General features: G+C 51.0%; 1 protein-coding gene across 1 annotated transcript in view; it reads left to right on the top strand.

Annotated features, from left to right (window-relative positions):
- Window positions 1-14,712, top strand: part of LOC129829423 (filamin-A-like) — a 313,184-nt gene that overhangs the window by 13,485 nt on the left and 284,987 nt on the right. Inside the window, exon 2 of the mRNA XM_055891112.1 lies at window positions 593-844. Within this exon, the coding sequence (XP_055747087.1) occupies window positions 593-844 (252 nt within the window). The remainder of the gene's footprint in view (window positions 1-592; window positions 845-14,712) is intronic.

The raw sequence follows: 14,712 nt of genomic DNA, 5'->3' as shown, positions 1-14,712 counted from the left end.
GATAATGTTCTACACCCTACATAAGGGACGCATTTGATGTAAGATTGATGAGAAATTCCATATTGCAAATGTACGGTCCCTTACTAGACGTCCGCGAATGTTTTTTAAATTCGTCGACGGCGGCGGGCTGTGCACCGGGGCCAGATCTTCCAGGACGTCATCGAACAAAGTCTCTCGGACTCTCGGGGATCCTAGATATTACTGTCTCTCCTCCAGACTCCAAGGCCATAGTAGATGGTAACCTGAAGCTGATCCTATATATTACTGTCTCTCCTCCAGACTCCAAGGCCATAGTAGATGGTAACCTGAAGCTGATCCTATATATTACTGTCTCCTCCAGACTCCAAGGCCATAGTAGATGGTAACCTGAAGCTGATCCTATATATTACTGTCTCTCCTCCACACTCCAAGGCCATAGTAGATGGTAACCTGAAGCTGATCCTATATATTACTGTCTCTCCTCCAGACTCCAAGGCCATAGTAGATGGTAACCTGAAGCTGATCCTATATATTACTGTCTCTCCTCCAGACTCCAAGGCCATAGTAGATGGTAACCTGAAGCTGATCCTATATATTACTGTCTCTCCTCCAGACTCCAAGGCCATAGTAGATGGTAATCTGAAGCTGATCCTTGGCATGGTGTGGACTCTGATCCTCCACTACTCCATCTCCATGCCCATGTGGGACGAGGAGGAGGAGGGCGGCGACGGCCAGCACAAGACCCCAAAACAGAGGCTTCTGGGATGGATCCAGAACAAGCTCCCAGATATCTCCATCCACAACTTCAGCAGAGACTGGCGGAGTGGCAGAGCACTGGGGGCACTGGTCAACAGCTGTGCTCCGGGTAGGTCAGGGGTCAGGGATTAGAGGTTAGGGGTCAGGGATTAGAGGTTAGGGGTCAGGGATTAGAGGTTAGTGTTCAGGGATTAGAGGTTAGGGGTCAGGGATTAGAGGTTAGTGTTCAGGGATTAGAGGTTAGGGGTCAGGGATTAGAGGTTAGTGTTCAGGGATTAGAGGTTAGGGGTCAGGGATTAGAGGTTAGTGTTCAGGGATTAGAGGTTAGGGGTCAGGGATTAGAGGTTAGTGTTCAGGGATTAGAGGTTAGGGGTCAGGGATTAGAGGTTAGGGGTCAGGGATTAGAGGTTATGGGTCAGGGATTAGAGGTTAGGGGTCAGGGATTAGAGGTTAGGGGTCAGGGATTAGAGGTTAGGGGTTAAGTGTCGGGGTCAGAAAGTGGCCGGGCATTGTAGGGGTTTGGGGGGGTGTAAGTAATTTCTGGGTTTGTGTGTATGTGTGTGGAGGGTGTAGGTGAATCACAGGGTATGTGTTGGGAGGGGGGGGGGGGTTTAGGTGAATCACAGGGTATGTGTGGGGAGGGGGGGGGGGGGTTTAGGTGAATCACAGGGTTTGTGTGGTGGTGGTGAGGTAGGTGATTTCAGGGTTTGTGTGGTGGTGGTTGGGTAGGTGATTTCAGGGTTTGTGTGGTGGTGGTGGTTGGGTAGGTGATTTCAGGGTTTGTGTGGTGGTGGTGGTTGGGTAGGTGATTTCAGGGTTTGTGTGGTGGTGGTTGGGTAGGTGATTTCAGGGTTTGTGTGGTGGTGGTGGTTGGGTAGGTGATTTCAGGGTTTGTGTGGTGGTGGTGAGGTAGGTGATTTCAGGGTTTGTGTGGTGGTGGTGGTGAGGTGATTTCAGGGTTTGTGTGGTGGTGAGGTAGGTGATTTCAGGGTTTGTGTGGTGGTGGTGGTGAGGTGATTTCAGGGTTTGTGTGGTGGTGGTTGGGTAGGTGATTTCAGGGTTTGTGTGGTGGTGGTGGTTGGGTAGGTGATTTCAGGGTTTGTGTGGTGGTTGGGTAGGTGATTTCAGGGTTTGTGTGGTGGTGGTGGTGAGGTGATTTCAGAGTTTGTGTGGTGGTGGTGAGGTAGGTGATTTCAGGGTTTGTGTGGTGGTGGTTGGGTAGGTGATTTAAGGGTTTGTGTGGTGGTGGTTGGGTAGGTGATTTCAGGGTTTGTGTGGTGGTGGTGGGGTAGGTGATTTCAGGGTTTGTGTGGTGGTGGTTGGGTAGATGATTTCAGGGTTTGTGTGGTGGTGGTTGGGTAGGTGATTTCAGGGTTTGTGTGGTGGTGGTTGGGTAGGTGATTTCAGGGTTTGTGTGTGGTGGTGAGGTAGATGATTTCAGGGTTTGTGTGGTGGTGGTTGGGTAGGTGATTTCAGGGTTTGTGTGGTGGTGGTTGGGTAGGTGATTTCAGGGTTTGTGTGGTGGTGGTGGTTGGGTAGGTGATTTCAGGGTTTGTGTGGTGGTGGTGGTGAGGTGATTTCAGGGTTTGTGTGGTGGTGGTGGTGAGGTAGGTGATTTCAGGGTTTGTGTGGTGGTGGTGGTTGGGTAGGTGATTTCCGGGTTTGTGTGTGGTGGTGGTTGGGTAGGTGATTTCAGGGTTTGTGTGGTGGTTGGGTAGGTGATTTCAGGGTTTGTGTGGTGGTGGTGGTTGGGTAGGTGATTTCAGGGTTTGTGTGGTGGTGGTGGTTGGGTAGGTGATTTCCGGGTTTGTGTGGTGGTGGTGAGGTAGGTGATTTCAGGGTTTGTGTGGTGGTGGTTGGGTAGGTGATTTCAGGGTTTGTGTGGTGGTGGTGGTTGGGTAGGTGATTTCAGGGTTTGTGTGGTGGTGGTGGTGAGGTAGGTGATTTCAGGGTTTGTGTGGTGGTGGTGAGGTAGGTGATTTCAGGGTTTGTGTGGTGGTGGTTGGGTAGGTGATTTCAGGGTTTGTGTGGTGGTTGGGTAGGTGATTTCAGGGTTTGTGTGGTGGTGGTGAGGTGATTTCAGGGTTTGTGTGGTGGTTGGGTAGGTGATTTCAGGGTTTGTGTGGTGGTGGTGGTGAGGTGATTTCAGGGTTTGTGTGGTGGTTGGGTAGGTGATTTCAGGGTTTGTGTGGTGGTGGTTGGGTAGGTGATTTCCGGGTTTGTGTGGTGGTGGTTGGGTAGGTGATTTCAGGGTTTGTGTGTGGTGGTGAGGTAGATGATTTCAGGGTTTGTGTGGTGGTGGTTGGGTAGGTGATTTCAGGGTTTGTGTGGTGGTGGTTGGGTAGATGATTTCAGGGTTTGTGTGGTGGTGGTTGGGTAGGTGATTTCAGGGTTTGTGTGGTGGTGGTTGGGTAGGTGATTTCAGGGTTTGTGTGGTGGTGGTTGGGTAGGTGATTTCCAGGTTTGTGTGGTGGTGGTTGGGTAGGTGATTTCAGGGTTTGTGTGTGGTGGTGAGGTAGATGATTTCAGAGTTTGTGTGGTGGTGGTGAGGTAGGTGATTTCAGGGTTTGTGTGGTGGTGGTTGGGTAGGTGATTTCAGGGTTTGTGTGGTGGTGGTTGGGTAGGTGATTTCAGGGTTTGTGTGGTGGTGGTTGGGTAGGTGATTTCAGGGTTTGTGTGGTGGTGGTTGGGTAGGTGATTTCAGGGTTTGTGTGGTGGTGGTTGGGTAGGTGATTTCAGGGTTTGTGTGTGGTGGTGAGGTAGATGATTTCAGGGTTTGTGTGGTGGTGGTTGGGTAGGTGATTTCAGGGTTTGTGTGGTGGTGAGGTAGGTGATTTCAGGGTTTGTGTGGTGGTGGTTGGGTAGGTGATTTAAGGGTTTGTGTGGTGGTGGTGAGGTAGGTGATTTAAGGGTTTGTGTGGTGGTGGTTGGGTAGGTGATTTCAGGGTTTGTGTGGTGGTGGTTGGGTAGGTGATTTCAGGGTTTGTGTGGTGGTGGTTGGGTAGGTGATTTCAGGGTTTGTGTGTGGTGGTGGTTGGGTAGGTGATTTCAGGGTTTGTGTATGGTGGTTGGGTAGGTGATTTAAGGGTTTGTGTGGTGGTGGTGGTGAGGTGATTTCAGGGTTTGTGTGGTGGTGGTGGTTGGGTAGGTGATTTCAGGGTTTGTGTGGTGGTGGTGGTTGGGTAGGTGATTTCAGGGTTTGTGTGGTGGTTGGGTAGGTGATTTCAGGGTTTGTGTGGTGGTGGTGGTTGGGTAGGTGATTTCAGGGTTTGTGTGGTGGTGGTTGGGTAGGTGATTTCCGGGTTTGTGTGTGGTGGTGGTTGGGTAGGTGATTTCAGGGTTTGTGTGGTGGTTGGGTAGGTGATTTCAGGGTTTGTGTGGTGGTGGTGGTTGGGTAGGTGATTTCAGGGTTTGTGTGTGGTGGTGGTTGGGTAGGTGATTTCAGGGTTTGTGTGGTGGTTGGGTAGGTGATTTCAGGGTTTGTGTGGTGGTGGTTGGGTAGGTGATTTCAGGGTTTGTGTGGTGGTGGTGGTTGGGTAGGTGATTTCCGGGTTTGTGTGGTGATGGTGAGGTAGGTGATTTCAGGGTTTGTGTGGTGGTGGTTGGGTAGGTGATTTCAGGGTTTGTGTGGTGGTGGTGAGGTAGGTGATTTCAGGGTTTGTGTGGTGGTGGTTGGGTAGGTGATTTCAGGGTTTGTGTGGTGGTTGGGTAGGTGATTTCAGGGTTTGTGTGGTGGTGGTGAGGTGATTTCAGGGTTTGTGTGGTGGTTGGGTAGGTGATTTCAGGGTTTGTGTGGTGGTGGTGGTGAGGTGATTTCAGGGTTTGTGTGGTGGTTGGGTAGGTGATTTCAGGGTTTGTGTGGTGGTGGTTGGGTAGGTGATTTCCGGGTTTGTGTGGTGGTGGTTGGGTAGGTGATTTCAGGGTTTGTGTGTGGTGGTGAGGTAGATGATTTCAGGGTTTGTGTGGTGGTGGTTGGGTAGGTGATTTCAGGGTTTGTGTGGTGGTGGTTGGGTAGATGATTTCAGGGTTTGTGTGGTGGTGGTTGGGTAGGTGATTTCAGGGTTTGTGTGGTGGTGGTTGGGTAGGTGATTTCAGGGTTTGTGTGGTGGTGGTTGGGTAGGTGATTTCCAGGTTTGTGTGGTGGTGGTTGGGTAGGTGATTTCAGGGTTTGTGTGTGGTGGTGAAGTAGATGATTTCAGAGTTTGTGTGGTGGTGGTGAGGTAGGTGATTTCAGGGTTTGTGTGGTGGTGGTTGGGTAGGTGATTTCAGGGTTTGTGTGGTGGTGGTTGGGTAGGTGATTTCAGGGTTTGTGTGGTGGTGGTTGGGTAGGTGATTTCAGGGTTTGTGTGGTGGTGGTTGGGTAGGTGATTTCCAGGTTTGTGTGGTGGTGGTTGGGTAGGTGATTTCAGGGTTTGTGTGTGGTGGTGAGGTAGATGATTTCAGAGTTTGTGTGGTGGTGGTGAGGTAGGTGATTTCAGGGTTTGTGTGGTGGTGGTTGGGTAGATGATTTGAGGGTTTGTGTGGTGGTGGTGAGGTGATTTCAGGGTTTGTGTGGTGGTGGTTGGGTAGGTGATTTCAGGGTTTGTGGGGTGGTGGTTGGGTAGGTGATTTCCAGGTTTGTGTGGTGGTGGTTGGGTAGGTGATTTCAGGGTTTGTGTGTGGTGGTGAGGTAGATGATTTCAGAGTTTGTGTGGTGGTGGTGAGGTAGGTGATTTCAGGGTTTGTGTGGTGGTGGTTGGGTAGATGATTTGAGGGTTTGTGTGGTGGTGGTGAGGTGATTTCAGGGTTTGTGTGGTGGTGGTTGGGTAGGTGATTTCAGGGTTTGTGGGGTGGTGGTTGGGTAGGTGATTTCAGGGTTTGTGTGGTGGTGGTTGGGTAGGTGATTTCAGGGTTTGTGTGGTGGTTGTTGGGTAGGTGATTTCAGGTTTGTGTGGTGGTGAGGTAGGTGATTTCAGGGTTTGTGTGGTGGTTGGGTAGGTGATTTCAGGGTTTGTGTGGTGGTTGGGTAGGTGATTTCAGGGTTTGTGTGGTGGTGGTGGTTGGGTAGGTGATTTCAGGGTTTGTGTGTGGTGGTTGGGTAGGTGATTTCAGGGTTTGTGTGGTGGTGGTGAGGTAGATGATTTCAGGGTTTGTGTGGTGGTGGTGAGGTAGGTGATTTCAGGGTTTGTGTGGTGGTGGTTGGGTAGGTGATTTCAGGGTTTGTGTGGTGGTGGTGGTTGGGTAGGTGATTTCAGGGTTTGTGTGGTGGTGGTTGGGTAGGTGATTTCAGGGTTTGTGTGGTGGTGGTGAGGTAGATGATTTCAGGGTTTGTGTGTTGGTGGTGAGGTGATTTCAGGGTTTGTGTGGTGGTGGTGAGGTAGGTGATTTCAAGGTTTGTGTGGTGGTGGTGAGGTAGATGATTTCAGGGTTTGTGTGGTGGTGGTGAGGTGATTTCAGGGTTTGTGTGGTGGTGGTGAGGTAGGTGATTTCAGGGTTTGTGTGGTGGTGGTGAGGTAGGTGATTTCAGGGTTTGTGTGGGGTGGGGGGGTGATTTCAGGGTTTGTGTGGTGGTGGTGAGGTAGGTGATTTCAGGGTTTGTGTGGTGGTGATTGGGTAGGTGATTTCAGGGTTTGTGTGGTGGTGGTTGGGTAGGTGATTTCAGGGTTTGTGTGGTGGTGGTTGGGTAGGTGATTTCAGGGTTTGTGTGGTGGTGGTGAGGTAGGCGATTTCAGGGTTTGTGTGGTGGTGGGGGGGGGATGATTTCAGGGTTTGTGTGGTGGTGGTTGGGTAGGTGATTTCAGGGTTGTGTGGTGGTGGTTGGGTAGGTGATTTCAGGGTTTGTGTGGTGGTGGTGGTTGGGTAGGTGATTTCAGGGTTTGTGTGGTGGTGGTGGTGAGGTGATTTCAGGGTTTGTGTGGTGGTGGTTGGGTAGGTGATTTCAGGGTTTGTGTGGTGGTGGTGAGGTGATTTCAGGGTTTGTGTGGTGGTGGTTGGGTAGGTGATTTCAGGGTTTGTGTGGTGGTGGTGGTTGGGTAGGTGATTTCAGGGTTTGTGTGGTGGTGGTGGTGAGGTGATTTCAGGGTTTGTGTGGTGGTGGTTGGGTAGGTGATTTCAGGGTTTGTGTGGTGGTGGTGGTGAGGTGATTTCAGGGTTTGTGTGGTGGTGGTTGGGTAGGTGATTTCAGGGTTTGTGTGGTGGTGGTGAGGTGATTTCAGGGTTTGTGTGGTGGTGGTTGGGTAGGTGATTTCAGGGTTTGTGTGGTGGTGGTGGTTGGGTAGGTGATTTCAGGGTTTGTGTGGTGGTGGTGGTGAGGTGATTTCAGGGTTTGTGTGGTGGTGGTTGGGTAGGTGATTTCAGGGTTTGTGTGGTGGTGGTGGTGAGGTGATTTCAGGGTTTGTGTGGTGGTGGTTGGGTAGGTGATTTCAGGGTTTTTGTGGTGGTGAGGTAGGTGATTTCAGGGTTTGTGTGGTGGTTGGGTAGGTGATTTCAGGGTTTGTGTGGTGGTTGGGTAGGTGATTTCAGGGTTTGTGTATGGTGGTTGGGTAGGTGATTTAAGGGTTTGTGTGGTGGTGGTGGTGAGGTGATTTCAGGGTTTGTGTGGTGGTGGTGGTTGGGTAGGTGATTTCAGGGTTTGTGTGGTGGTGGTGGTTGGGTAGGTGATTTCCGGGTTTGTGTGTGGTGGTGGTTGGGTAGGTGATTTCAGGGTTTGTGTGGTGGTGGTGAGGTAGGTGATTTCAGGGTTTGTGTGGTGGTGGTGGTGAGGTGATTTCAGGGTTTGTGTGGTGGTGAGGTAGGTGATTTCAGGGTTTGTGTGGTGGTGGTGGTGAGGTGATTTCAGGGTTTGTGTGGTGGTGGTTGGGTAGGTGATTTCAGGGTTTGTGTGGTGGTGGTGGTTGGGTAGGTGATTTCAGGGTTTGTGTGGTGGTTGGGTAGGTGATTTCAGGGTTTGTGTGGTGGTGGTGGTGAGGTGATTTCAGAGTTTGTGTGGTGGTGGTGAGGTAGGTGATTTCAGGGTTTGTGTGGTGGTGGTTGGGTAGGTGATTTAAGGGTTTGTGTGGTGGTGGTTGGGTAGGTGATTTCAGGGTTTGTGTGGTGGTGGTGGTTGGGTAGGTGATTTAAGGGTTTGTGTGGTGGTGGTTGGGTAGGTGATTTCAGGGTTTGTGTGGTGGTGGTTGGGTAGGTGATTTCAGGGTTTGTGTGGTGGTGGTTGGGTAGATGATTTCAGGGTTTGTGTGGTGGTGGTTGGGTAGGTGATTTCAGGGTTTGTGTGGTGGTGGTTGGGTAGGTGATTTCAGGGTTTGTGTGTGGTGGTGAGGTAGATGATTTCAGGGTTTGTGTGGTGGTGGTTGGGTAGGTGATTTCAGGGTTTGTGTGGTGGTGGTTGGGTAGGTGATTTCAGGGTTTGTGTGGTGGTGGTGGTTGGGTAGGTGATTTCAGGGTTTGTGTGGTGGTGGTGGTGAGGTGATTTCAGGGTTTGTGTGGTGGTGGTGGTTGGGTAGGTGATTTCAGGGTTTGTGTGGTGGTGGTGGTTGGGTAGGTGATTTCCGGGTTTGTGTGTGGTGGTGGTTGGGTAGGTGATTTCAGGGTTTGTGTGGTGGTTGGGTAGGTGATTTCAGGGTTTGTGTGGTGGTGGTGGTTGGGTAGGTGATTTCAGGGTTTGTGTGGTGGTGGTGGTTGGGTAGGTGATTTCCGGGTTTGTGTGGTGGTGGTGAGGTAGGTGATTTCAGGGTTTGTGTGGTGGTGGTTGGGTAGGTGATTTCAGGGTTTGTGTGGTGGTGGTGAGGTAGGTGATTTCAGGGTTTGTGTGGTGGTGGTTGGGTAGGTGATTTCAGGGTTTGTGTGGTGGTTGGGTAGGTGATTTCAGGGTTTGTGTGGTGGTGGTGAGGTGATTTCAGGGTTTGTGTGGTGGTTGGGTAGGTGATTTCAGGGTTTGTGTGGTGGTGGTGGTGAGGTGATTTCAGGGTTTGTGTGGTGGTTGGGTAGGTGATTTCAGGGTTTGTGTGGTGGTGGTTGGGTAGGTGATTTCCGGGTTTGTGTGGTGGTGGTTGGGTAGGTGATTTCAGGGTTTGTGTGTGGTGGTGAGGTAGATGATTTCAGGGTTTGTGTGGTGGTGGTTGGGTAGGTGATTTCAGGGTTTGTGTGGTGGTGGTTGGGTAGATGATTTCAGGGTTTGTGTGGTGGTGGTTGGGTAGGTGATTTCAGGGTTTGTGTGGTGGTGGTTGGGTAGGTGATTTCAGGGTTTGTGTGGTGGTGGTTGGGTAGGTGATTTCAGGGTTTGTGTGGTGGTGGTTGGGTAGGTGATTTCAGGGTTTGTGTGTGGTGGTGAGGTAGATGATTTCAGAGTTTGTGTGGTGGTGGTGAGGTAGGTGATTTCAGGGTTTGTGTGGTGGTGGTTGGGTAGGTGATTTCAGGGTTTGTGTGGTGGTGGTTGGGTAGGTGATTTCAGGGTTTGTGTGGTGGTGGTTGGGTAGGTGATTTCAGGGTTTGTGTGGTGGTGGTTGGGTAGGTGATTTCAGGGTTTGTGTGGTGGTGGTTGGGTAGGTGATTTCAGGGTTTGTGTGTGGTGGTGAGGTAGATGATTTCAGGGTTTGTGTGGTGGTGGTTGGGTAGGTGATTTCAGGGTTTGTGTGGTGGTGAGGTAGGTGATTTCAGGGTTTGTGTGGTGGTGGTTGGGTAGGTGATTTAAGGGTTTGTGTGGTGGTGGTGAGGTAGGTGATTTTAGGGTTTGTGTGGTGGTGGTTGGGTAGGTGATTTCAGGGTTTGTGTGGTGGTGGTTGGGTAGGTGATTTCAGGGTTTGTGTGGTGGTGGTTGGGTAGGTGATTTCAGGGTTTGTGTGTGGTGGTGGTTGGGTAGGTGATTTCAGGGTTTGTGTATGGTGGTTGGGTAGGTGATTTAAGGGTTTGTGTGGTGGTGGTGGTGAGGTGATTTCAGGGTTTGTGTGGTGGTGGTGGTTGGGTAGGTGATTTCAGGGTTTGTGTGGTGGTGGTGGTTGGGTAGGTGATTTCAGGGTTTGTGTGGTGGTTGGGTAGGTGATTTCAGGGTTTGTGTGGTGGTGGTGGTTGGGTAGGTGATTTCAGGGTTTGTGTGGTGGTGGTTGGGTAGGTGATTTCCGGGTTTGTGTGTGGTGGTGGTTGGGTAGGTGATTTCAGGGTTTGTGTGGTGGTTGGGTAGGTGATTTCAGGGTTTGTGTGGTGGTGGTGGTTGGGTAGGTGATTTCAGGGTTTGTGTGTGGTGGTGGTTGGGTAGGTGATTTCCGGGTTTGTGTGGTGGTTGGGTAGGTGATTTCAGGGTTTGTGTGGTGGTGGTTGGGTAGGTGATTTCAGGGTTTGTGTGGTGGTGGTGGTTGGGTAGGTGATTTCCGGGTTTGTGTGGTGATGGTGAGGTAGGTGATTTCAGGGTTTGTGTGGTGGTGGTTGGGTAGGTGATTTCAGGGTTTGTGTGGTGGTGGTGAGGTAGGTGATTTCAGGGTTTGTGTGGTGGTGGTTGGGTAGGTGATTTCAGGGTTTGTGTGGTGGTTGGGTAGGTGATTTCAGGGTTTGTGTGGTGGTGGTGAGGTGATTTCAGGGTTTGTGTGGTGGTTGGGTAGGTGATTTCAGGGTTTGTGTGGTGGTGGTGGTGAGGTGATTTCAGGGTTTGTGTGGTGGTTGGGTAGGTGATTTCAGGGTTTGTGTGGTGGTGGTTGGGTAGGTGATTTCCGGGTTTGTGTGGTGGTGGTTGGGTAGGTGATTTCAGGGTTTGTGTGTGGTGGTGAGGTAGATGATTTCAGGGTTTGTGTGGTGGTGGTTGGGTAGGTGATTTCAGGGTTTGTGTGGTGGTGGTTGGGTAGATGATTTCAGGGTTTGTGTGGTGGTGGTTGGGTAGGTGATTTCAGGGTTTGTGTGGTGGTGGTTGGGTAGGTGATTTCAGGGTTTGTGTGGTGGTGGTTGGGTAGGTGATTTCCAGGTTTGTGTGGTGGTGGTTGGGTAGGTGATTTCAGGGTTTGTGTGTGGTGGTGAGGTAGATGATTTCAGAGTTTGTGTGGTGGTGGTGAGGTAGGTGATTTCAGGGTTTGTGTGGTGGTGGTTGGGTAGGTGATTTCAGGGTTTGTGTGGTGGTGGTTGGGTAGGTGATTTCAGGGTTTGTGTGGTGGTGGTTGGGTAGGTGATTTCAGGGTTTGTGTGGTGGTGGTTGGGTAGGTGATTTCCAGGTTTGTGTGGTGGTGGTTGGGTAGGTGATTTCAGGGTTTGTGTGTGGTGGTGAGGTAGATGATTTCAGAGTTTGTGTGGTGGTGGTGAGGTAGGTGATTTCAGGGTTTGTGTGGTGGTGGTTGGGTAGATGATTTGAGGGTTTGTGTGGTGGTGGTGAGGTGATTTCAGGGTTTGTGTGGTGGTGGTTGGGTAGGTGATTTCAGGGTTTGTGGGGTGGTGGTTGGGTAGGTGATTTCCAGGTTTGTGTGGTGGTGGTTGGGTAGGTGATTTCAGGGTTTGTGTGTGGTGGTGAGGTAGATGATTTCAGAGTTTGTGTGGTGGTGGTGAGGTAGGTGATTTCAGGGTTTGTGTGGTGGTGGTTGGGTAGATGATTTGAGGGTTTGTGTGGTGGTGGTGAGGTGATTTCAGGGTTTGTGTGGTGGTGGTTGGGTAGGTGATTTCAGGGTTTGTGGGGTGGTGGTTGGGTAGGTGATTTCAGGGTTTGTGTGGTGGTGGTTGGGTAGGTGATTTCAGGGTTTGTGTGGTGGTTGTTGGGTAGGTGATTTCAGGTTTGTGTGGTGGTGAGGTAGGTGATTTCAGGGTTTGTGTGGTGGTTGGGTAGGTGATTTCAGGGTTTGCGTGGTGGTGGTGGTTGGGTAGGTGATTTCAGGGTTTGTGTGGTGGTTGGGTAGGTGATTTCAGGGTTTGTGTGGTGGTGGTGGTTGGGTAGGTGATTTCAGGGTTTGTGTGTGGTGGTTGGGTAGGTGATTTCAGGGTTTGTGTGGTGGTGGTGAGGTAGATGATTTCAGGGTTTGTGTGGTGGTGGTGAGGTAGGTGATTTCAGGGTTTGTGTGGTGGTGGTTGGGTAGGTGATTTCAGGGTTTGTGTGGTGGTGGTGGTTGGGTAGGTGATTTCAGGGTTTGTGTGGTGGTGGTTGGGTAGGTGATTTCAGGGTTTGTGTGGTGGTGGTGAGGTAGATGATTTCAGGGTTTGTGTGTTGGTGGTGAGGTGATTTCAGGGTTTGTGTGGTGGTGGTGAGGTAGGTGATTTCAAGGTTTGTGTGGTGGTGGTGAGGTAGATGATTTCAGGGTTTGTGTGGTGGTGGTGAGGTGATTTCAGGGTTTGTGTGGTGGTGGTGAGGTAGGTGATTTCAGGGTTTGTGTGGTGGTGGTGAGGTAGGTGATTTCAGGGTTTGTGTGGGGTGGGGGGGTGATTTCAGGGTTTGTGTGGTGGTGGTGAGGTAGGTGATTTCAGGGTTTGTGTGGTGGTGATTGGGTAGGTGATTTCAGGGTTTGTGTGGTGGTGGTTGGGTAGGTGATTTCAGGGTTTGTGTGGTGGTGGTTGGGTAGGTGATTTCAGGGTTTGTGTGGTGGTGGTGAGGTAGGCGATTTCAGGGTTTGTGTGGTGGTGGGGGGGGGATGATTTCAGGGTTTGTGTGGTGGTGGTTGGGTAGGTGATTTCAGGGTTGTGTGGTGGTGGTTGGGTAGGTGATTTCAGGGTTTGTGTGGTGGTGGTGGTTGGGTAGGTGATTTCAGGGTTTGTGTGGTGGTGGTGGTGAGGTGATTTCAGGGTTTGTGTGGTGGTGGTTGGGTAGGTGATTTCAGGGTTTGTGTGGTGGTGGTGAGGTGATTTCAGGGTTTGTGTGGTGGTGGTTGGGTAGGTGATTTCAGGGTTTGTGTGGTGGTGGTGGTTGGGTAGGTGATTTCAGGGTTTGTGTGGTGGTGGTGGTGAGGTGATTTCAGGGTTTGTGTGGTGGTGGTTGGGTAGGTGATTTCAGGGTTTGTGTGGTGGTGGTGGTGAGGTGATTTCAGGGTTTGTGTGGTGGTGGTTGGGTAGGTGATTTCAGGGTTTGTGTGGTGGTGGTGAGGTGATTTCAGGGTTTGTGTGGTGGTGGTTGGGTAGGTGATTTCAGGGTTTGTGTGGTGGTGGTGGTTGGGTAGGTGATTTCAGGGTTTGTGTGGTGGTGGTGGTGAGGTGATTTCAGGGTTTGTGTGGTGGTGGTTGGGTAGGTGATTTCAGGGTTTGTGTGGTGGTGGTGGTGAGGTGATTTCAGGGTTTGTGTGGTGGTGGTTGGGTAGGTGATTTCAGGGTTTTTGTGGTGGTGAGGTAGGTGATTTCAGGGTTTGTGTGGTGGTTGGGTAGGTGATTTCAGGGTTTGTGTGGTGGTTGGGTAGGTGATTTCAGGGTTTGTGTATGGTGGTTGGGTAGGTGATTTAAGGGTTTGTGTGGTGGTGGTGGTGAGGTGATTTCAGGGTTTGTGTGGTGGTGGTGGTTGGGTAGGTGATTTCAGGGTTTGTGTGGTGGTGGTGGTTGGGTAGGTGATTTCCGGGTTTGTGTGTGGTGGTGGTTGGGTAGGTGATTTCAGGGTTTGTGTGGTGGTGGTTGGGTAGGTGATTTCAGGGTTTGTGTGGTGGTTGGGTAGGTGATTTCAGGGTTTGTGTGGTGGTGGTGGTTGGGTAGGTGATTTCAGGGTTTGTGTGGTGGTGGTGGTTGGGTAGGTGATTTCCGGGTTTGTGTGGTGGTGGTGAGGTAGGTGATTTCAGGGTTTGTGTGGTGGTGGTTGGGTAGGTGATTTCAGGGTTTGTGTGGTGGTGGTGAGGTAGGTGATTTCAGGGTTTGTGTGGTGGTGGTTGGGTAGGTGATTTCAGGGTTTGTGTGGTGGTTGGGTAGGTGATTTCAGGGTTTGTGTGGTGGTGGTGAGGTGATTTCAGGGTTTGTGTGGTGGTTGGGTAGGTGATTTCAGGGTTTGTGTGGTGGTGGTGGTGAGGTGATTTCAGGGTTTGTGTGGTGGTTGGGTAGGTGATTTCAGGGTTTGTGTGGTGGTGGTTGGGTAGGTGATTTCCGGGTTTGTGTGGTGGTGGTTGGGTAGGTGATTTCAGGGTTTGTGTGTGGTGGTGAGGTAGATGATTTCAGGGTTTGTGTGGTGGTGGTTGGGTAGGTGATTTCAGGGTTTGTGTGGTGGTGGTGAGGTAGGTGATTTCAGGGTTTGTGTGGTGGTGGTTGGGTAGGTGATTTCAGGGTTTGTGTGGTGGTGGTTGGGTAGATGATTTCAGGGTTTGTGTGGTGGTGGTTGGGTAGGTGATTTCAGGGTTTGTGTGGTGGTGGTTGGGTAGGTGATTTCAGGGTTTGTGTGGTGGTGGTTGGGTAGGTGATTTCAGGGTTTGTGTGTGGTGGTGAGGTAGATGATTTCAGAGTTTGTGTGGTGGTGGTGAGGTAGGTGATTTCAGGGTTTGTGTGGTGGTGGTTGGGTAGGTGATTTCAGGGTTTGTGTGGTGGTGGTTGGGTAGGTGATTTCAGGGTTTGTGTGGTGGTGGTTGGGTAGGTGATTTCAGGGTTTGTGTGGTGGTGGTTGGGTAGGTGATTTCAGGGTTTGTGTGGTGGTGGTTGGGTAGGTGATTTCAGGGTTTGTGTGTGGTGGTGAGGTAGATGATTTCAGGGTTTGTGTGGTGGTGGTTGGGTAGGTGATTTCAGGGTTTGTGTGGTGGTGAGGTAGGTGATTTCAGGGTTTGTGTGGTGGTGGTTGGGTAGGTGATTTAAGGGTTTGTGTGGTGGTGGTGAGGTAGGTGATTTAAGGGTTTGTGTGGTGGTGGTTGGGTAGGTGATTTCAGGGTTTGTGTGGTGGTGGTTGGGTAGGTGATTTCAGGGTTTGTGTGGTGGTGGTTGGGTAGGTGATTTCAGGGTTTGTGTGGTGGTGGTTGGGTAGGTGATTTCAGGGTTTGTGTGTGGTGGTGGTTGGGTAGGTGATTTCAGGGTTTGTGTATGGTGGTTGGGTAGGTGATTTAAGGGTTTGTGTGGTGGTGGTGGTGAGGTGATTTCAGGGTTTGTGTGGTG

This window comes from Salvelinus fontinalis, chromosome 31, assembly GCF_029448725.1.
Source record: "Salvelinus fontinalis isolate EN_2023a chromosome 31, ASM2944872v1, whole genome shotgun sequence".
Classification (NCBI taxonomy): Eukaryota; Metazoa; Chordata; class Actinopteri; order Salmoniformes; family Salmonidae; genus Salvelinus; species Salvelinus fontinalis.
The sequence above is the reverse complement of the archived record's forward strand: the minus strand, read 5'-3'. Positions and strand labels throughout refer to the sequence as shown.